Source organism: Dreissena polymorpha, chromosome 1 (genome assembly GCF_020536995.1).
Source record: "Dreissena polymorpha isolate Duluth1 chromosome 1, UMN_Dpol_1.0, whole genome shotgun sequence".
Lineage (NCBI taxonomy): Eukaryota > Metazoa > Mollusca > Bivalvia > Myida > Dreissenidae > Dreissena > Dreissena polymorpha.
In genome coordinates, this window is record NC_068355.1 from 192137176 (window position 1) to 192160679 (window position 23504).

The 23504-nt window shown below is 32.7% G+C and overlaps 1 protein-coding gene across 1 annotated transcript; it reads right to left on the minus strand.

The window, feature by feature from the left end:
• Positions 1-14147: 14147 nt before the first annotated feature.
• On the minus strand, positions 14148-18740 carry LOC127864377 (uncharacterized). Its single transcript, XM_052404033.1, has 6 exons — positions 18557-18740; positions 17706-17772; positions 17146-17236; positions 15204-15255; positions 14953-15009; positions 14148-14555 (listed from the first exon to the last, which is right to left on the minus strand). Exons 3-6 carry the CDS (start codon positions 17212-17214, stop codon positions 14374-14376), a joined length of 360 nt encoding a protein of 119 aa, XP_052259993.1. The 5' UTR covers positions 17215-17236; positions 17706-17772; positions 18557-18740; the 3' UTR covers positions 14148-14373.
• Between the last annotated feature and the right edge of the window lie 4764 nt (positions 18741-23504).

Here is a 23504-nt window from a genome sequence, read left to right on the forward strand (position 1 = left end):
GTGTTCCTGATTGCGTATAATCTCGATTCAACACAATTTTCCATGCAAACTTAATTTAGAATACTTAATACGCGCAACTAAATATTGATTCTAAAGTCACTTTATTATGCCAATTAAGTGTCAAAATGTCAGTTTAAACTATGAAAATATAATATCCAAAAATGTATTTGTTATTACGAACCCATTTTTTCAATTACAATTAACATCAGCTTAGTGGTTAAATTAAAAATAATTAATACCAGCTTAAGCAACGTACCATGCTCAGCAAGTTTCTCCAGAATTCGTTCTCTCCGCAGATTTTGTGCGGGCTTTTCCGCGAGCTTGCATTCCGCAAGGACAGCGAACAGAGCGAGTTCCAAACCTGCCAGAGTAGCCTTCATGGTTTGTGTTTCAAATCTCAACCAAGATTGATGACAACGGGTGAAAGGTGCTCAATTTATAGCCCTCCAGGCAGGAGTGCGGTTGTTATGTTTATTCAAATACAAGTAATTTTGGAGCTTTTTGTTGATTTTCTGTTCACCCATGTCAATATTAGATTGCAAAATACTTGGACCTGCCAGAGGCCCGACATAGATTACACATGTACATTAAAAAATGTTTGTCAGTATGCCGTATGCAAAAGTACTGTAAACATTATAAATTCTCATTTCGCAAAATTATTTCAAAGAAGTGCAGTATTATGTATTTACTGGTATTCGCAGGAACGAAAACGAATGCAATGAACCTGTGCCTCTCGTTAAGTTCATATCAGATTTAGCCCAATTTGCATCTCCTAAACTATACTTTAATTATTTAGAGTGTTTCGTCTTCTCTCATCATATGCACGTGCGAGCCTAACGCATATGATTTAATTGAGACGCGTGTTACAGGCACGATACTTCAAATAAGATGATGGCATGTTTTTATCAGACCTGACACATAAATTATGTTATGAAATTTAAGGTCATATACCTCTATCTATGATCAAGGAAGACAGTTGTCTGTTCATTGCCTTGGATCGTATACTAATAAACCAAATTAACTTGGAAACGTGCCAATATGTTTTACGAAAGCCGTTGAAGACGGATATATTGTTGACACAGCCGAAAATCCCATATCTATGGATCCTTGAGGCCGGTGGCAAGTTGTATACATTTTACACTTTAGCACGTAGTAATATGCCATCACATTACCATAAAAATGTATGAGTTTGTTAAATAAATGTCGTTATACGATTTTAATATTGTAAACAAAGGCACAATCCCGTAACCCTGATTATTTTTAGCAGTTGCTAATTACTTGCATAAGTATGTACACGTAGTACATGTACTAGTTACCCAAATTTCCTTTATTAGTAAGGGTAGTTTAAGCTGATAATCTGTATATTACTTAACTATTGTTGAATCGGCCAGCAAAGTACGCCGTGTGAACTTGAACAATATGCACTATGGCTTTCATACACTGGTCTACGAGATACCAATCAATACACTGGGATCTAGCACAATATGCATGTACACTATGAGACAGCAGTACGTGTTCTTTGTTCAATCACATTATACACTATTGATTTTAAACAAAAACTATACAGTGTGCACATCAATCAAGCAGCAAACATTATGATTAAAATTTAAAATTCCAAGACATATCATTGCGAACAAACAAGTGTACGGAGAGGGTACACAATCAAGTAGCATAACATTCACTAGGAACTCGCTTAGTTTGCATTAAGAACGTTCTCATTCATATGAGACACCGTACAAATGAGTGAACTATGCAATACGCTGTAAGGAGAACGTGTTTGAATGTATGTAATGTGTTCAATGAATTGTGCTAGAAATCTATTATGAACAAGCAGAGGAGTTGCTGTTGAAAATACTATAAGTTACATAAAGGATATGCAACGTAAGCGTTAGGTATGGGAATTGAATCTAAATTTCTTGAGTCAGGGCCGTAGTATAGTGCGATAAGTTTGTAGCGATATGCTTTTCATATAATTGGACATCATCACGACGTTTTTACTTACTGAACATGCCATGAGAAAGAAAAACCACTGATGTATTGTGTTTGACGTGCAAATGTGAATTTGTTTACAGTAAGTCTTTAACAGACCTCTTTCTACATAAGTAACTTAATGTGCTCACAGTATGAAAGTATCGTAGTATGAATACATTAACCCATCAAGTATTTACTTTCTTCAATGAGCTGCAAAAATAGCATCAGCTGAGTATACATGGGACAACAAATAATTTGCTTATTGTCTGTAAATAGGCATACGATTTTGAAATCGGTTCGACCGGTCATTACGTAGGACTTTCGTAATTGAGTTTCGAAATGATCTGCACTCTAAATATTATGAAACATAGGGGTTTTTAACACTATAAAATGAAAATATTAACAAACATACATTACCGCCTGATCATGCGATGTGGGAGTTCATTTCAAAATACAGTTTGTTATATAAACATAATGGTAATCACCAACAAAGAACGGCTTCCTTTTGTTTTAATGTTAAAGCTGTCGATTTTAAACTATGAATACATATGCTTCAGGATTATGTATGCACTTGGTATATGTGTATATTTTCAACGCTGATCGTTAAAAACAGGTCATTTTTGTCAAATAATCTAAGTATACTTAAATAAACGCATTTGTAATGACTCTTTTTGAATGGAGCACATGCATTAGCCATTTTAAGTCATTAAGTCATTAAGGGTTGTGTATCGCGTACCTCATGTTTTTTTTTCTTTTAGAATATCAAGGTTTGAATTAAGGATAAACAAAAAAAATAATGATATAAACAAAGACAAATTGATAGCAGAAAACTATTTAGTTATATAAATAACAAACAAGTGGTATTGGATCTTTAAATGAATTGCGATTTTCGTATCTCTTAAAATAATAAAAATGTCCAGAAACAAAGAGAATCCCACGCGAGATGTTTACAGATCGCACAAGCTTGTTCCGCGGCTTTTGGTGGTTGTGGTGCATTAAATTGCAAGAGATAAATAATTTTCTTATTGAAAATAACACTTTATTCAATAAACCGACTAACAGTGCAATACTTCAACCTAAAAAAATGTAATGGTATTTTACATCATCGTTTGTAGATAATACAATTTAGGTTTTATAGGTTATGTTAATGGTTTTCAGAAGCATATAACCATGCAATACGACTGTTTGATTTTCTACTTATTGACCTACATCACACACTGCATGGACAGCAGACTTAAGAATCGACAGGCAATTGTTCACGGTCGACTGCAAATCGTGACCATACCAACTGAGTCAATCACGATTTCGATCATCTATTGTTTGCATGGCCTTCTTCTCAAAATGTTTGCATTAATTAAATATTTAATACGATATTTTCCCTTTAAACAAGTTTCAAGTAATTCAGTCTTAACAGACAACAAATATATATATTAATAAATTGTTCATAAATATGACATTACGAAGCGATGAGATACTTATTCCTTTTACCAGCCCTTCAAGCAGCCCCACCGTATGATATCTAATATACTTTAAATTCTGCCAACACGTCGAAGGGTTGCTGGATTGAGTTGCTATACGGGAGATTAGTTTATCATACTCATCATCCTTTGGTTCATTCCGAAAGAAAGTCAATGCTCATTGTTTCTGTCTTCATTTAAGTATGCTTAACTTCCAGACCCAAATAAATGCTCTTCTGCGTCCCCGCTTTGATAACACAGTTGGCCTATAAGTGGGTTCTTAGTTCTTTTCAGAGCAATATCTTCGATCTACAAAACGAGATGGCAGAATAAGACAATGCCAAAACTCAATTTTCAGTAGAAAATCAAGGGGTATTAAGAATGCAAGCGTATTCCATAGGTTATGTTAGTTCAAAAACATAACAAAATTATATGGGGGACAATTAATCCGGTCTTCTGTTGCATGCATTCCTTGTTTTTATGTACAATTTCTTGACGCTTGGAACTTAGTTTGAGCGACTGTGGTCCTGAAAATTGAAACTGATTCTATCAAGTACACATATTATAAGTCCGTGTTTTTCAAAACTTAGCAACATATCTGGTTAAATATCACTTCAGAATAAGATAATGCCAGAGAACCTTATTATCTAAGGTTATGCTAAAATAGGCCAACCTGTAAGCTGTATTCCTTTGAAGATCATTGGTCAGCCAAAAAGGATAATATAGCTTAGATAGCTCTATAAGATAGAGGTCAAGAACAACAAGTTGTCTTTTACATATTTCCCCATTACCACTTTACCTTTTTTGATTTTGCAGACTACCACAATGCCTTTATTTTGCATACTGACACACTCTTCTGGATGAGGGCATGTATTTTTTCAAGTTCTGGACTTTTGTATGCCAAGACTTTTATTGTCACAACTGAAGATAACCTTTTAACGTGTGTTATGTCTAACATATATCTAGCTCTATCAGTAATGTTATTCCGACTTCGTCAGGATAGGAGAGTAAATCACATAGCAAACCCGATCAAAAACGACGCCCATCAGGCCGCTTCATGTCGCACATTTTGTAGTAGGTACTCATATTACTTCAATTTTCAGTTTTTTGAGTTTGTTATTGTATCGCCGAAAATCGATGCATGTAAAATTGAAAGTATGTTTTTGTTCGTCATATTGAGTATTAATATAAAGAGATTCATCGTGCACTTTCAGGTTAAGAAAATTCTAGCATTTGCATTTAATGAAAATTAATTCCAAGCTTATTTCCTCGTCATGATAAAACATTTTTTTAAAGCAAATGCAGAACATAAAATCGATTTATTTTCTTAAATCCTTAAATGTACCTTAAATTTTCTATGTAACCTTTGTTAAAAGGCAAACCGTTTAATAGAGCAATTTTTCAACTTTATTTGCGCAATATATTTGTCGAAATGTATTTGAAATTCAAAAGAAAACAATATATTTGTATATTTAATAACTATACATATTTTATAAAAAATACTTGTGTTGAAACTGATGAAAGTCTCATGTTTTATTTGTTCAATTTTCGTTTCCTTCAATAATGCAATTTCAATTTATATTATTTGAAAACCATATTATTAGTGCTTCAGATGTTTTCAGATCATCAAGTTTCTATACATTAAAACAAATATTTTTCGTCTTCTCATTATGTAAATTGTCATGACTAAGGCGGTTGGAGCATGGGGTACAACTCGCAGTTATATTTAATAAAGGATGAACGCAGTTACTCCACTTAGAATGTTTGTTTATATAGTACTGTTTATTTGTGTGCATAATTCATTCCATCACCCAAATCCACTACACTTGTGTTGTAACATGAACTGTAAAAGGATGCCACTTAGGCCAGTCAAATTAGATCAAAATTAGCCTCAACCTGAACAAATTACAACAGAAACGAAACTTACTTATTTGTTATCAAAAATGATTGCTTGTACACAGAAAAAAAGTCCTCAAAAATCTAATGATGGGAAAGTTCTTAAAATCACGTGTTTCCATGGTAACAATCGGGAAATGCATAAAAGCATGTGTTTCTTAATAAAATCGTTATACATGTCTTAACGATAAAGATTAAGGTATAAACTATGTCACCAAACATAAACTTGAGTAATTTATATTCAGATGAAATGATCAAGGTCAACTTGATTATTTGCATATTTATGAATATTAATGAGATCGATAAAAAAATCGATGTGAGTCCAACGTTAAATCATCCAATAAACAAAATTGTAGTTTAACTACAAATTAATTTTTGTTACGTATAGTTATGTAACATCCAAAAATAATATCTTTAACAACAATCGCCACTGGTAATGTATTCATTTATACAATTAATGTTAATAATTCAACTAATTATGCAATAATATACAATATTCATGCTGTGTAACTATATTAATAAATGCAAAAATAATTGACATTATCAGGGTATGGCAATAACTTTGAAAACATCATAATCATAGATACTGTCAAAAAACGAAGTTTAATACAGTATTGAAACAGAAACTAATTACAATTAATTAATTAATTGCAATTGTAATAAGTTTTATTATAGCAAACACTTAAACGGTGCAACGTTTTGTATCACTTATACAGTTACAGGAAACATATTATTCTTGCAGTGCGTCCTCAGATAGTTCATCCCTGTTGCTGCAGCTTACACCATGGCAGTCCCCACATGCTGGCGTACAATGTAGTCCGTATTTTGTGCATGTACATCTACTGGAGTCACAATTTTGCTTACAGCAGCACCGAATAATTTTCAGTAGTCTATCAGGAGCTGCTGGTAAAGTCATTCTTACTGGAATGAGTTTATTATTGACTTCAATCCAGCCCCATTCAATTGGGGAAAGTTTTTTTCGCCAGCCACGCCTGCACTTGAAGATATACTCTATAACTATGATATTTAGCACCACACGATGTTAGTGGAATAGACTCTTCCAATACAGCAGTCTTCCTAGTTTGGACTCTTTTCAAAAACTTCAAGTATCTTAAATGATTCAAACCTTGATCTGGCATTCCACCATACACACTTGCGATTAAAGCTTCTCCAGCATGTGCAACATCCTCATGTAAGGAATCCATCAGAAAAACACTATTTTGTTGTCTGAAAGTTGCATCTGTCATGACTTTCTTTAATACACTTCCCTTTACAATTCCATACATTTAAGAAGTGGTATCACAGCCGGTAAATGCGTGCACATAATAGTATAAGCTTGCAAACATCACTTCCTATTACTTTCATGTTTTTTTATGTCCCATATCTTCTTAAATTTATGTGAAGCTTTAGTATCAGAGGTGAAGTAGATGTTGTTTGCTTCAACTTTTGCATGAGCACAAAGCAACACTAGCAGATAAGTGTCTTCATCTATGACAACAACATCGGATTTATCTGCTTCAATGATAGCTATTTCCTCAATTTAAACATCTGCATCCGCTTCAGCATGCATTATTGTGCAACCAGATGATGAAAGATATGAAGCCAGCAAGTTAATGAAGTTCTGTTTGTTTTCAGCATTAGAAAGGAACTTTTCTTTTTTTGTTTTGAAAACCGTGCTTTGGTCAAACAGTATGTTTGTGCCTTTTATACCTTTGGACCGCCTCTGATGTGGTTGATCTATTGATGTTGGCGTTGAACTGTACCCATCAAATACTATTTTAGCGCATCCATACTGATTGCGAACCAATTTGCAGTAGCGATCACAAACATCGTGAAATTTGTCCCCATGTTGCCACGGTAGTCTGTGAATCAAAGACCCCCCATCCAAGACGTATGAAATTGGGTCCGACCAAAATTCTCCTCCACAGGGTCCAGATTCCCATATAGAGTTAGCTAGAGAAGGTTTCTGAGCTTCGCGCATTAATCCCAAGGAATCAAACAAAGAAGCTGGATGGCTACACAGTTCATATTTAAAAACTTCAGAGGAATTGTCCAATGACATATCTGACACAAGAGGCTTTGAAAAAGAAGCTGTGGATCAATTTGTATTTCGTCTTCACCTATGTTTACCGAATTCTTTGTTCCTAGGGTAACATATTTGTTTGACTTCTTGAATGAATAGCTTGACACACTTTTGTTTTTCATTTCTTCAATAAGTATCAAACCCAACTCCTTTGCCCTATCGACATTGACACGTTCATCTGTTACAATACCAGTTTCAATATTTCTTAGATCAGGTTCATTTGTGAAAGGATTTCTAGACCGCAAAAAAGAAACAAAGGTATCAACATCTTTGATGTCACGTTCAATCCTTGCATTATCCGTGTCCTTATGCTGCTCATTGGTCTCGTATGTCTGACCTGTAAATTATTGCATGACAGCGTTTATGTCAGTGCATGCAGGCATTGAAAGAATCCATTGGGTCCGTTGTGTTTCTGTCATGCCTCGTCCTCTAGTCAGCCCACCTGTGCTATTTACACTTCGCATGAGTGCCTGTTCTATAACTAAATGGGTTGAAAGTCCAACCCAGAAACGATCAATCCTCCTCACTACATGATAACCACTTCGAAGCATTTCTTTCATTGTCTTCAGATGAAGGTCCCAATCGCCCGTTCTCTCAGCTTTAATAAAGGCTTTCAAAATTTCTATCATGTTCATATACTGAATCCAAAGTTTTGCTGTTCGGTAACATTCGAGAGAAGATTTTAACTCTGTACGTCTTCTTAGTACTTCATTCAATGCTCCATTTTCATTTACTAATGGCACTTCCACATCCTTGAATGTACACCGTCAAACAAGGCCTTCAAGTCTTCAACAATCTTAAGTTCGTCTATGTCGTTTGATGAAATTTCGGTTGAAACAATGTCTCCCGGTTGAAACGCAGCTGGCAGTATATTTTCCAATATAAGCGTATGGAGTGCATCATCAACCAGAATGTGTGATCTGACTGCCCTGGAAACTGCTTTGCCATAAATCCATCGTGAAGCTTTTCTTAATAAATTAAATGATAAATAATTTTTGTTTTCAGTTATTGTTGCAGTTCTTTATTGATTGACAGATAAATTGACATTTGCACACACAGGCAATACTATGGACATACGAATGCATTCGAATTGCAATTGTTTAAGGAAGTGAACTGTTCTAAATAGCATTAACAACTATTAACAAGAAGGAAGAAACGGCCTACCGTACTTTAAAAAAATGACAAAAATTTGTTAAGCATGTATATACATTCTCATTATTTAGGCACTGCAAAAATGTTAAAACCAATGTTCTTCATGATAATTCGTCATTTTATTACCATTGCCCGGTAAATATATCCCTTAAAATGTAAGACTAGCATTATGAAAATAATGGCAATTATGATCAAATTAAAGACCATTTACGACTAAATGCAAGAAAAACACAGTAAAATGTCTTACCTGACAGCAGCAGAACTCGCATCCATATTTATAGAACCATAATGTTATGTTTTGAAATGAACGCGGTTTAATATAAAGTTTAATACCCATTAATGACCAGTGTCCTATATTTGGGACACCTAGGAAATCTGGTAAGTGTTAATTATTTTAGTGCTAAATATACAGTTATCTCTGTTGTGTGGCTGTGCTATCAGTTCTTTGTATCAGGTAACACCAATTTGAGATGAAACAGCAAGATGTATAGGCGTGCTGAGTGGGCAATGCCGATTCAGAATATTTGTGGAATTTTAAAAAACAAATTAAATGGATTAAATACAATGAATTTTTTCGAGGACTTTTTTCCGTAAAACAGTATGACTTTATTATAAGGTTTATGTAAAACAAGTTTCTGTTGTAATTAGTTGTACCTCAAATTCTATTTTTACTGGCCTAATATGATGCTTTGCAATGACATTCTTCTAATTGTGTTGTAATTGTCAATAAACTATGATAACCTTTCATATTTAAGTATTTCTAAACTTAAGCAATACATTTGTATAAGACGACTTCGCATACCGCCAGCCATACACATACGCATTGTACCGGAATTCGTAAAATGGGAAAGTGAATAACCAATCGAAATTGTTTGTTTGTTTTGTTGTTTTTGATGCATGCCATATTTGCAACGGCCTTTATGGCGTAGTGGATATGGTGTCCGCTTAGCGACCGGTATTTCATGGATTCGATCCCAACTGCGAGCATTCATCAGAAGACAAGTATAAGCATGCATAATAACAGTAATCATTATAAATATAAATTTAATATGAATATAATTATTATTATACTACAACAACTAATAATAATAATAATACTTATAATAATAATATCGAAATACTACTACTACTATTGCTACAACTACTACTACTACTAATAATAATAAAAATAAAGATAATAATAATTATACACAAAATTATATTAATAACACTACATGATTAAGCAATACTATTTGTCATAATAATAGTGATAATAATAATAATAAGTATTCTTACCATAAGTAGTTGTAGAAGAATTGCCTTTATTGTTCGTATTAGTTGTTTTTATGTTGTTATACCATAAGTAGTGTAGTCTAAATATTTGCTTAAAACCAAAGTTGTTTATTCTACAAACACAATCTTCATTTAAAAGCAATAAGAGATTTTGACAGAAATGTTTTATTTTCCACATTTGCCAGTCGCTCTTTGCATCATAATTATTAGATAGATATCACCACAGCAGGTTTCAAGAACACAGTGTATACAACTGCAAAATCAGCATTCTTCAAATGGTTTTTGAATGTAGATGTATTTAATGGCTCTTTAATAAAATTATTGCGCAGCTTGATTTGCGTATGAGGTTTTAATGCTTTATAACGTAGGTCACAATACACATTAACAATATTAACAATAACCGAAACTAGTTTTGTTTTACTTAAAAAAAGTAAATAACCTTGATTTATATTAGCACATTGTGTCTGCACTGTATATTTTTCAGCTGATCATGGTTTATTTGAGGTTATCAGTCTATTTAAACATTGTACGCGATTTGCCCATTTTTGTACGTTAGTGTTGCAGTTATAACAAATGTCGTTCCGGTACATGATCAACATATATACAGTGAAGACGTTTGTGAATAATGCAAGCATTAACGTAATGTAAGCCATCTTAAAAACGTTCGCATATTATACTATACTTTTAGTACAAACATCAATAATAAGTAAACCACTCAGCACAATTCGTTGTTATAAAGAGAAATGTACAGTGTGCGCATGTTACACGCACCCAATATGTATCCCAAACTGCACGTTTGGAGGCATAAATACAATGATACAATTATAAACTATCTTGATTATTATTAATAACACTTCAAATAAGGTCGTATCGATTTTTATAGTGATACAACTTAAAACGTCAAAACACTAATACAATGTTTGCCTACACATACAAGTGTTTATTTCCAATTCTCACCGCGGGAAATCTTCATAATAATCTTGAATGTAAGGAGCGCCGGTTCAATATATTATTTTTAAAAGAAAATATTGCTTCGCGCATAGATATCATAAGGATAGTCTTTTGTTTATTATTATATACTTTTGATTTTTAAAATACCATCCTTTGTGAAATATGTGTTGATGTATATGAACTGATATAAACATAAATCATATTCCAACATAAAATATCAGTGCATGTACTAAACACATTACTATTTGTATTAAGTGGGAATGTTTCACCATTTAGTGCAATCCTTTCTGGTCAGAAAACGAATATTCAGACATATTAAACACACGTTAAGTGTGGTGTGTAGATTGTATCATTTTGCTGAAATATTTATGTAATATAATATGAAAATGACTATTATGGACATTTTTACTGTGGAATTGAGCTGAAAAGAATTAACTGGTCAAAAAAGTTAGTTAAAATATGATTACTGACCAATATCTGCAACTCATCTTGCTTCCAGTTGTTTATAAAAAATATATATTATATTCGATATTATACATGACTGGTGAGTCCTGTAAGCCGAAATGATCCGTAAAACTAAATAGTGTCTTTGTTTCGTATTAACGAATCTGCATCAAAACGTCATTTAGATTCGCATCGTCAGTTGTCAAAAGGAAAGTACGGTTGATATTCAAATGTATTATTTTTCTATTTCCGGGATATTGTTTTAGTATATTGCATTAACATGCAAGACAACCGCGACGGTCCTCAGCCTCACGTTTTGCATGTGTGAGAATGATACTAGATTCCGGTATATATGCAATAGCATAACTTACGCAAGTTTTCCGCGAATATATGCTTTATCAGGCAAACCGTAAATACGGCGATTCACAGGGAGTTTGAGACAGATTGCCTGTTAATGAGGTACTATACGGATTAATGAACGAAAGATCATACCACATGCAAAACGTAAAAATTAAGGACGGAAAAAGTGGAACGAAATACAAGTCCCAAATACATTGAATACCGTTCGCATTTCAACAAAACAGACTAACCCGATTGATTTGTTTAATGGAATTGAAAATAAGTAACAAACGTCGTCTTTTATTTAATGCGTGTTATTCTACATGTATTATTGCTTGAACGTTCTATGCACATATACAGTAGCATTTGTACGCGCATTGTAGTAAATAATGATTGCGGACTGACTAGGCGTCAAAAAAGTATTTTGTTTGCACTAATATCGCCAATTATGAAAAGACTGTCCTGTAATTCATGTAAGCTAATCATACAACTTAAAAAAAAAAGAAAGTTTAAGAAAGAGTAATATATTCACTTTAATATAAATACACTTATATATACATAAATGTATATAAATATATATAAAGAAACACACTATATTGAGCAGCTGAATAATTCCAGATTCCTGACTGAAAATGGCGCTATGGCACTCTCAAAACAAGACTTCTACCGGCGGTGTAGGATTCCAAACGTTCTCGGTGCTGTTGCTGGGGCTTTGGTCCCAATTCTAGGCCCTTCGGAAAATGAAAAGGCATATATTTGTAAAAAGGGGTTTCACGCCATCAATGTGCAAGCTGTTTGTAATTATCGAATGAAGAATGATTTCTTTTCTTCACTATAATCCTATACTTATATTTTACTATTTTTAAAGCAATTGATACATATTTTTTGTTATGAACTTTAAATAATTATCGTTTTGATGATTGTGCTGTTGAAAAAATCAAATGCATGGTTAACCTTTGATGATCATTGTTTGTCCTTCTTGCACCGTGTTGTCACCATGTGAACACTGAAATATTATCTTTCCTTGCAACTTTTAACAACTAATTGCAAAAGATTTTAGCAATATGTACATTTTTATGTTTTAATTCTACATCATGTTTGGAATTTTGTAATAGGCTATAGGTCACATTTGTACATGGCGTGAAAATATGTTAGTATTATTGATTACAGTTTCATAGATGTAGATGCAAAGTGGCCAGGTTCGCAGCATAATGCTTCCATTTTCAACACCTGTGGTCTAAAGGTATTAATTCTAAAAACACAAATTCAATTGTTCATTTTGTCACTGTATGTAAATTCATTTGTTATCCCCACGCTTTTAGGAGAAAAAGTGGAGATTATGTGGTGATATCCGCCTGTCTGTCCGTCCCTACGTCAGTCCTGGCCGCTATCTCCTCCTATACTTTTAGAACAAGAACCTTGAAACTTGCACACATGGTAGCTATGAGCATATGTGCGGCGGTGACAGTGATGTTATTATGATCTTACCCCTGGGTCAAAAGTAATGGGGGTTGGGGTGGGGCTGCGTCAGAGATTTTCCTGCATCCGAGTTTCAAAAAAGACTCATAACTACTGTGTCCTTTCAGATATTTTTTGAAATGTTTCCACAGGACAGGGATGCCCCTCTGAAGATCATTTCATTTAACATTGTAGGCCAACTTTTAAATAAAATACAAATAACAAAGGAACATTAATAAACACTTTTGCATATTAATACTAACTGTCTGTTAATGTATTTACAACAGGTTATATTTATAGTGTATATTGATGAACAGACAAAGATGAATTTAAATGCCCCTTAAACATGCTTTGAATTGCAGGGCATACAAAAAGAAAGTTTTATTTCAGACTTCAGTTTATAAGAATATATGCTTTAACCAGAAAATAAATTGTACTGAAATAATTGTTTTTTTATCTTGCACTCCTTGTACCATACTTATGGTTCTTCGAAATCATATCTACATGTAATCAGCAACACTAAGGGTGCATTTGATATATACACAATTATAAATTTTCTTTGCTGTCCATGGATTTATTATTCACCCACAAACGAAGTTTAGGGAGGTATATAAATGTAAACTTGTCTGCCGGTCGGTAAGTCCGTATTAAGTGTCCTCTCTCTAATTCAATAAGTGTTCATCCGATCTTCACCAAACTTGTTCAGAAGTTGTATATATTTGATCTTAAGTTCAAGTTCGAACATGGGCCATGCCTGGTCAAAAACTAGGTCACAGCGTCACTTGCGTCAGTGCGTTTTAAACATTGAGCATGGTGTCCGCTCTCTAATTCAAGTCGTTTTCATCAGAGCTTCACCAAACTTGATCAGAAGTTGTGTCTAGATTATGTGTAGGTTCGACCTATTGATTTTCAGTTCACATGTTTAAACAAATTATTCAAACAATGGCTACCACTACAACTGACAGCCCATATGGGGGGCATGCATGATTTACAAACAGCCCTTGTTATAATAACACATTTTTCAAATGACCTTTCACAATATGACATTTAGTTATTAACTTATAATTAGTGATCTTTAGATAAAAAAGAGTTGCCATTTTTTATCTATAAGTATTATGCCAGCAAATATATAACTTTAAACCATAATTATGTATGTGTTTGCTTTTCTACTAACAATAACTCATTATTAATGGAAAAAAAATTGTATCTAACCTGTGCACATTGTGCCACAAGGCCTAGAGCTTAAAAAATTGGCATATAACATTGTGTATATGCACGTGGGCACTTGCAACAGCTAAGAGGCATCTGTTGTAACAATCTTTTTAGGCAGCTTTAACTTATAATAAAATATCAGTTACAAAAACTTGACATAACATTGTTGCTGATTATGGCGGTCAGCTTGTTAACAGATGCTGTTAGCTGTTGCAAGTGCGCAGTCTGTGCACGTTGGGCACAGATCAGTTCTTTGAGTAGGAAAACGTTTTCTTCCTCAAGTTTGACGATCATGTCCCGTTGACTGCTTGCTGATACATCTGTAAAGTCAACAATTCCATTACAAGATAGTCAATGATGGCCCGATGAAGGTCACCTGAAAATTGTTATATTTCTACAGACAGAAACTATTTTGTAATCAACAGCAGTATCATTAAAACATGTTAAATGTTAATGGAAACTGTCATGCCTATAAAAGGATAAAGGCACACAACTAGAGTATGCGAATAATACAGGAATCACTGAAGTACATGTAAGATAACAAACATGTTCAATTTAATGATTAAAAACAAGTCTGACAGAATGTTGAACCGACAATCAAGTCGAAACGAAATATATCCATTTTTTGAGGCTGAATTATGGTTATCAATTCCTAAAAGACATCTTTTATATAGAACTGTATTTCAATTATAAAATATTACATTAATTACTATTTACCTTCCATATTCTGTCTTTTCTTGATTTTTTCAGACACTGATGCTTTACTTTCTGTTTCTACAAATTAATAAAATGTATTTATTAAAAACATGTACATATAAATAACTGATTTGTTCGAATTGTCAAGTTAGAAGGCAAACAGTTGTTAATCATATACATTTTAAAGAACTACATGATTAATTTTTCCAATATATTTACCATACATTCTCTTGCAATTCTATTACATGCTAATACTTAAAAACAAAATTCACCTGGCTCATTGGATACTTCTCTTGCTGTACATGATGCCCCTTGGAAGTATTTCTGGAAATAAATTTGAAATTGTATATTGTTTTAATGCAGAGGCAAGTTAATCAAGTTTATGGTTTAAAACTTGAATTATATATATATTTTTTATTTTCATAAATATTTTTGGATCTCATTAGGGAAAATGTAAGTGGAAAAAAATACAAAACGTGATTTTTTGACTATAAGGTATAGATCATCAATATCATAAACATGAATCATTTTATTTTACATATGTTCATTAATGACGACTGAATAAACAATGTACTTTTATTGCTGCATACATATACCCATTATAAAACTTCAAAAGTTGTTATTGTTATTCTGTATCATTATTATTATTTTTCCTTGCATCTTGTTTAAATAAGAAACATACCACTAATACTGTTAGATATTGATGGAACATCTCCTTCGTGAGCATTTACAACAAACAGTTCAATTTAAATGCATAAGAACAATTGAATGAAAATACCATTACAAAATGGAAATATTACACCATTAAATATCAAAATTTAAAAATATTAAAATACAAATATGAGTTTTCAAACAATATTTCATGATACATTTGTTAATATAAAAACTTGTAATTATCACAAAAACAAGACCTGTCAGAGATCAGCGCGCTCTACTATTCGAGTGCTTGAACAATATAATGTAAGCCATCATGGGGAAATCGTTCATATTCAATAAGGTCAAGGTAATATAGTCATATTCTAAGTGGAAAAGAACCATAAGAAAAACGTATTGATTGTGTATGTTTTGAAGAAAGTGCACTTTATAGACAATTCTGAGTTCAGGTATTTTTTCCACAATTTTTTGAACAAGCATGACAGCAATGCCTTTGATTCTTTAGGAATAAAGTTAACCTATACACAAAACTTAACCAAAATTTGCATTTTACAAAAAGGAAACATAAGTCTTACAAAATGCTTGATACAGTTTTCTGCTCCTGTTGATAGATTATGGTCATGTTGGTAAAGAAGTGTGCAAAATATGAAAGCAATATGTCAAGGTACATAGACAATATTTGAGGTGGTACGCAAACTGTAAAATAAATTAATCAATAATATGCATATTCTAAGTGTAAAAAGGGCCATAATTCTTACAAAATACTTTATGCAATTGTCTGCTCTTGTTAATTTGTTGAGGTCATGTTGGTAAAGAAGTATGCAAATTATTAAAGCCATATGTCATGGGACATAGGAAATATTTGAGGTGGTACGCAAACTTTAACATTCAAACGCTCACGGGAATGGGAACGCCGAACCCGGGGTGAGTAGGATAGCTCCAGTATATATATTTCAAATATAATAGTCAAGCTAAAAATGAAACATTTATCGCCAGTTTTAGACACAATATGATATACAATGCTTGAACTAATATAATAATCCAAAACATAATGTACAATTGCAATTAAATGTGTTTACAATAGACCCTATATCACAGGCAAAGTACTTATCAAGATTCACATATTATTATGAAATTTGCTTAGTAAAGTAAATAGCATATTTACCAGCAAATATATCAATAGAATTCACTATTGCATCTATGGAACACTTTGGAATAACTGTTACGACTAAAAATTATTATTATAAATCAATAACTTAATTTCTAATTTTCTTTTGATATAGAGTGTTAGATTCAACGGATACATTAAAGTAATATATAAAAATATGTCATATGACAACAATTCAATTCAAAGAAATGTTAACTTAAGGATTTAAGTAATGATAACACAATGTCAATGGAATGATCCAAAAAGTTGTTAAAAGTTGTTAAATAGAAATTATTATTAAATAATCACTTCAGCTAACAAAATAAATGTTATCATTTCGGTAGAAAAAAACTATTTAATGTTTAATGTCATCATTCCTGAAATAATTAAGAAAAAAAAACATGCATAAATACCTTCTCTTCCAGGTTTGTAAGACCACCTGGATAGGGCGCACCGCCTGTTCTGCCCAGCTCTTTTTTCATATATTGTGCCTTCTTCTTTGCACTAGATTGAAATAATAAAATAATTATCAGATTGATGTTCTAACTGAAAAAATAATGACCCCATGTTACTCAATTTCATCATATATTGAACCAATATGAATTATCATGGGTCATTTATATACCATAAACTATTGTTTTATTAAATAAAGAATCTTTTGAATTAAAATCTAAGGGTTAAACAATCACATTGTCATTAATAATTCTATACTATGTATTGCAAAACTAACATCTCAGAAATCCTTTTTTTAAACATTCTAGGTTTTTAAGACTACATAACATTGTTTTTGCATGTTGTGACTCTGGGATTAGGACAATTTTTAGCAAATCGACTAAAAAACTGATATCTTGTATTGTGTTTGTCCATTTGTTCTCACCAGTAAAAACTGACTAAAAATGTATGTGGAAATATATTTATTAATATGCAGCATATTTTATGAAATTAAGCATGAAGTAAAAACTAAAATGTATACCTTTGTGTCTATCCATTTCTTTTTCACTTCATCAGCAGTGCGCTGACACATTGATATGCTGTTAATCCTATCAAAAGAGCAAACAAAGAAAATAAAAACACAGGAATTACACATTTGATACTTTTTCATAAAATTTAAGTTCATCAAACATAATAAAAAATGTTGGTATCTGACAAAAAGTTAAATGAAAAATATCATTCAAGATGATATATGATGAATCATAAACTATCTTTTCAAATTAGTAAAACCTACCACATAATTCACAATTTATCCACTATTTTCACACAATGACCTAGAATTTATTCTAGGTCTTTGATTCACAGATACAAATCATTGAAGCGTCTTTGCCATTCGTTCATCATGTACAACTACAATAAATTATCGAGCCTGATGTAGCATTTTATCGCATAGTATAGAGGAAACTAATCACAAGATATACTAATATTAAATGTTTACCATTTGATTAGAATTATCATTCCTTATAATTCTTTAAAAAAAATAGCCATATGTGGGCTTGACCCTAAATTTTACAGGTTGGTGTCCAGAGGGAACCCTGCCTATTAAAACTGGAGCAAAATCCTGGGAAAAACTGGTGTCCTTAACCAAAATTTTGGGGTCTCGGTTTCCCCGGACACTGTTTGTGTCAAGGCCTGCAAGTAACTTTAGGCTAGCAAGTAACCTATACATGTAATATTGACTATGGTCCCTTTATAAATGGTAATGAGACTATGAACGATAAAACCACTATCAATTGCAAAACACGTTTTGTTTTTAAATTGTAATAGGAATTATGTGATTAAAAAAGGAATTAGAGTGTTCATGACAGTATTCAAATCGTTTTGATACGATACCTTTCTGCTGTCTTTTCCCAGAAAATGGCTTTCTCTTTTGCCGATATTTCGTTGCTTAATTTTAGGTTGAACTTCCGGCGAGTTTCGCTGTTGCACTGTTCTATTAAAATCTCTTTTTCTTCTTCTGTACAGTTGAATTTTCCTTTTCTTTTCTGCGATTGTCAACTATGTTCGTCTGGTTGTTATGACAGTTACTCGCGTAATACCTTCATAGTGAAGAGTTTAGCGATGACTCAGTGCGCATGCGTGATTTCCTTACGATTCGTAACTTGTCAAGTTCGTACGATGTGTTTGATAATACAGTCGTACGGGAAATCTTAAGGTGGTCGTACGCTCTTTTTTATCACTGCGATTCTAGGAATCGTACGATCGATAATAAGACGGGCTCTGAACTACTGGCCGATGTACGTCAATACAATCTTCTTTCATCATTTGATCCTTAGATAATACACATATTGCCGAAATATGTTTAGCAGTGTTCAATACGAAACAAAAATACTTTTGAAGCAAATAACTCGTTAAGCCCTATTCACATTATGCGAATATATTCCTGGAAAATACCCAATTGGGCGTGGTAAAGACCTGATCGGAAGTGTTCTGTGTTGATCATTCGACACATGAACATGATTTTGTCTTTGTTAGTAATCTGTTTGGTAGAATCATTGAAACAATTGTGAATGATTAACGAGCGAATGACAATAAGATATAAATGGTTGTAATATTGGTTTCTGAATTTACATAAACATCGTTTTGACGAAGAATGTATATATATATATATATATATATATATATATATATATATATATATATATATATATATAGTTATAGTATATATATATATATATATATATATATATATATGTATATATCCCCTTTTTGTATGTATCACTTTAAAATTTCTTGTGTTATTTGGATTGAGTAAGTACCGAGAAAATGAAATGTTGACAGGCTAATTTTTTATATCCTATAATTACATTTAAAGGGGCCTTTTCACAGATTTTGGCATTTTTTAACTTATTCATTAAATGCTTTATATTGATAAATGTAAACATTGGATCATAAAAGCTCCAGTAAAAAATCAAGAAAAAAATTAAAAAAAGGAAAAGAACATTGCCCGGAGCAGGTTTCGAACCAGTGACCTCTGGAGTCCTGCCAGAGTCCTGAAGTAAAAACGCTTTGACCTACTGAGCTATTCCGCCGTGTACACATTATTGACGTATTTTATACCTTATATAGGCAATCTTCGTAGTTTCACAAAATTTAACGACAAAAACAGAACTCTCCAAATTATTCAATCGTTTCGCGTTGCAACGCTTTATAATTTTTAGGTTTTAAAATCGTCAAAAGATGCATACAATGGCTATATTAGAGCATGGTTAATGTTCAGTATTACTGTTTCCTCACAAATATCATAACTAAAACGAAAACTTACGAATCTGAAACAACTTTTTTCAATTTTGTCAATTTACCAAAGCGTGAAAAGATTCCTTTAAAGGGGCATATTGACGATAGTTCGCATCAATTAGAGTCAATGCCTTTTTTCTCTGTGAACACGCTGTATCATCTAGTGAAAATACTTCATTAATGAATCCCAAAATATATTATATACAATTCCGTCATATATTGTTGCAATATACTGCGTCAGACGACAAGACACTTAGTAATTCTTCAATAAATCGCGCATATAAACACAACTCGGTACCGTTTGCCGAAAGAGCACATACTTACGTAATGTGCATTTTGCCACATCAACGTGATTGTTCCCGCGCGCGCGGAGTGTCACGGAACAATTGTAAATATTAAAAAAAGGCAATGAGCGTTTACGCTTACCAGACCTATGTGTAAGGTAACAATACAAAACATTGTTAATAAACGATCGATATCCTTCAGCGCAACAGTTCAAGAGGGGTTTATATAAATCCTTATTCAGTGCATATTCGTTCATACGACACAAAAACACTATTTTATTTCTACATTAAAGTGAGACTGCGGAATTTTGTCAAACATTTAGGAATTTTTATTAAGTTTGTAAAAAAAATTTATACATATATTTCAATATAATTTAAAATAAAAGTTAAGAACAACATGTGTCGAACAAGCAAATTCGTAGAATTGATATCCCCTGCAACATATATTTTGTTTAAGGATGGGTGCAAATCGGACGGATGAACATACTACTATACAAAGGGCTATTACTCCATTATAAACAGATGGTGTACAATGCCATTTGGCGTGCATTATCCTTTTATCCATATATATACTCATACCAAGTTTCAATGAAATCCGCCGAAGAACTTTCAAGATATGGCCCCTGACACAAAAGTGCCTATAGTAAAAAGCATTTTTTTTCAAGATAAAAAGGGCCATAACTCCATTATTAACATATGTAAAATGTTATTTGGTGTGCATCATTGTCTTATTCAAATATATACTCATACCAAGTTTCAATGAAGTCCACCAAATCACTTCCAAGATATGGCTCCGGAGACAAATGTGCCTACAGTAAAATGCATTTTTTCAAGATAAAAAGGGTCATAACTATGTTATAAACATGATGGGGTACAATGCCATTTAGCGTGCATCATCGTCTTATCCATATATACACTCATACCAAGTTTCAATGAAATCCGCAAAAGCACGTCCAAGATATTGCTCCGGACACAAAAGTGCCTATTATAGTAAAAAGCATTTTTGCAAGATACAAAGGGCCATAACTCCGTTATTAACAAATGGTGTACAATGCCATTCGGCGTGCATCATCGTCATATCCATATATATATTCATACCAAGTTTCAATGAAATTCGCCGAAGCACTTTCAAGATATGGCTTCGGACACAAAAGTGCCGGACGGACGGACGGACAGCGTCAAAACAATATCCCACCGCCTCTGGCGGGGGATAAAAAGCGAAATAAGCCAGTTATTTAATTATGTTCAGTCGAATTCACCAGCATGTTTATCATGCATGTACGATGTGAAATCTAAATTTAGTTTAAGTGCAGATTCGTTCATACGACACAATATTGTTTTACGAATCATTGTAATTTTCTGCAACGATATATATTATACGACACACGAACACTAACTCCGATCCTAATAAAAAGACGAATGCTTCGGTTATTGTAGGAAAATATGTACGGTATATCTTCGTCACAATAGACTTGGGCGCCAATTTGTCTTTGCTGCATTTTATGAAATTCGTCTTCCTTCAATGTATAATTTGTCTTGCCTATTTTGCGTTATTGTAATATATTTGTATCAATATCTTACAATTGAACACATATAAACTATCGTGTAGTCTCACTTTAAGCAGTGGTTTTATTTATTTTATTTTTTTAATTCTATATTAAACATTTCTTGGGTTTTATCTGTTAAGAAACATATCGACTTAAAAATGGTCTCTAAAAAGCCAATTGGTATTTACTTACAATTACAGTATATATATTATATTCCCGATTTTCGATATCTAGCGACTAACGAGAATTCTCAAAATGATATCACATTTTTCGGCCACCATGACCCATACTTAGTTTGAGATTAAAGTGATATTAGACGCATCTAACGGTTTAAAGGTGTCTATCGCAACCGTTGTTTATTTTTGGGGTTTTTCACTTAATATAAACTTATATTTGTTAAGCATGGTGTTTAGTATTTTTCATATGTTTTCAGGTTTCTAGAGTCTTGAACAGGAGCAAATCGACTATCAGTGCGCTTTGGCTAAAATTTCAACGAACCGGAAGTGTTGCTAACATTCACCGCCGTCCTCGCCTGAGAGTTACAACTCATCGCCAGGTTAGGTACATTGTACTTACACATTTACGTAACATATTTATACCTGCTACAGAAACTGCAAGGCAAAATAACGCAATGAACAATCGTCATGTTACTCCACAGACTGTAAGGAATCGCCTCAGAGCGACTCTGGTAACATTTTCAAGGTTTTCTTTTTAAATATTTCACCATTTTTAATGGGATAAAGTGGGGAGCCCGCTTATGGGCTATGGATATGTTTTAAATGACCCTAGCTCTGTGTGTGTTACTTCTTTTATAGGCCAGTTTAGAGACAGGCTTATAGATAAATTTTAGCAAAACTGGTATGGTATATTAAATAATAGCCCTGTTTTGGACATGTATAGAGTTTTTAAATCTACACTAGTATACGAACCTTATTTGGATATGTTACCAAGTAGTTTGCGTGTTCACTTAAAAAAGGACCTACAAATAATCCAGATAACTATAGGGGGATATCACTTATAGATGTTTTAAGCAAAATTTATATATACATATTGAACAAAAGACTTACGTTTTATCTCGAAGCATATGATAAAATAACAGAGTCGCAAGCAGGTTTCCAAAAAGGATATTCGACTATTGACAATGCGTTTGTTTTATATTCAATAATAAGTAAATATTTATGTCGTAAAACACGAAAAATATATGTCGCTTTTGTAGATTTTAAAAAAGCATTTGATTACGTTAATAGGAGACGGCTACTCTTAACTTTAATGAAAAATAATGTTGGAGGCAATCTATTTCTGGCTATAAAGGCTCTTTACAAGAACGTTAAAACACAAGTTAGGTCAAATAATACATTAAGTGATGTTATTGAATGCAATATGGGACTGCGACAAGGCTGTAATTTAAGCCCTATCCTATTTTGTATGTATATCAATGATTTATATGAATATTTAAAAAGCAAAAATATAAGAGGTATACAACTTACACCAGATTTTGAAGAAATATTTATGTTATTATTTGCTGACGACGTAGCACTTGCTTCGGATACTGTTTTAGGTCTACAACAGCAGCTAAATTATCTACATGAATTTTGTGTTGTCTCAAAATTATATGTAAATGTTGATAAAACAAAAATTGTTGTATTTAAAAATGGTGGTCGACCTGCTTTGAATGAAAAATGGTATTACAATAATACATTATTGGAATGTGTG

Bases quoted from the DNA above. Each gene is read 5' to 3' on its own strand.
- LOC127864377 (XM_052404033.1), bottom strand. From the start codon at position 17,214: ATGAAAAAAGAGCTGGGCAGAACAGGCGGTGCGCCCTATCCAGGTGGT. The intron at 15,256-17,145 runs GTATTTATGCAT...ATTTATTTCCAG, and splicing joins TTACAAACCTGGAAGAGAAG to AAATACTTCCAAGGGGCATC. The intron at 14,556-14,952 runs GTAAATAGTAAT...TTGACTTTACAG, and splicing joins GAAAAGACAGAATATGGAAG to ATGTATCAGCAAGCAGTCAA.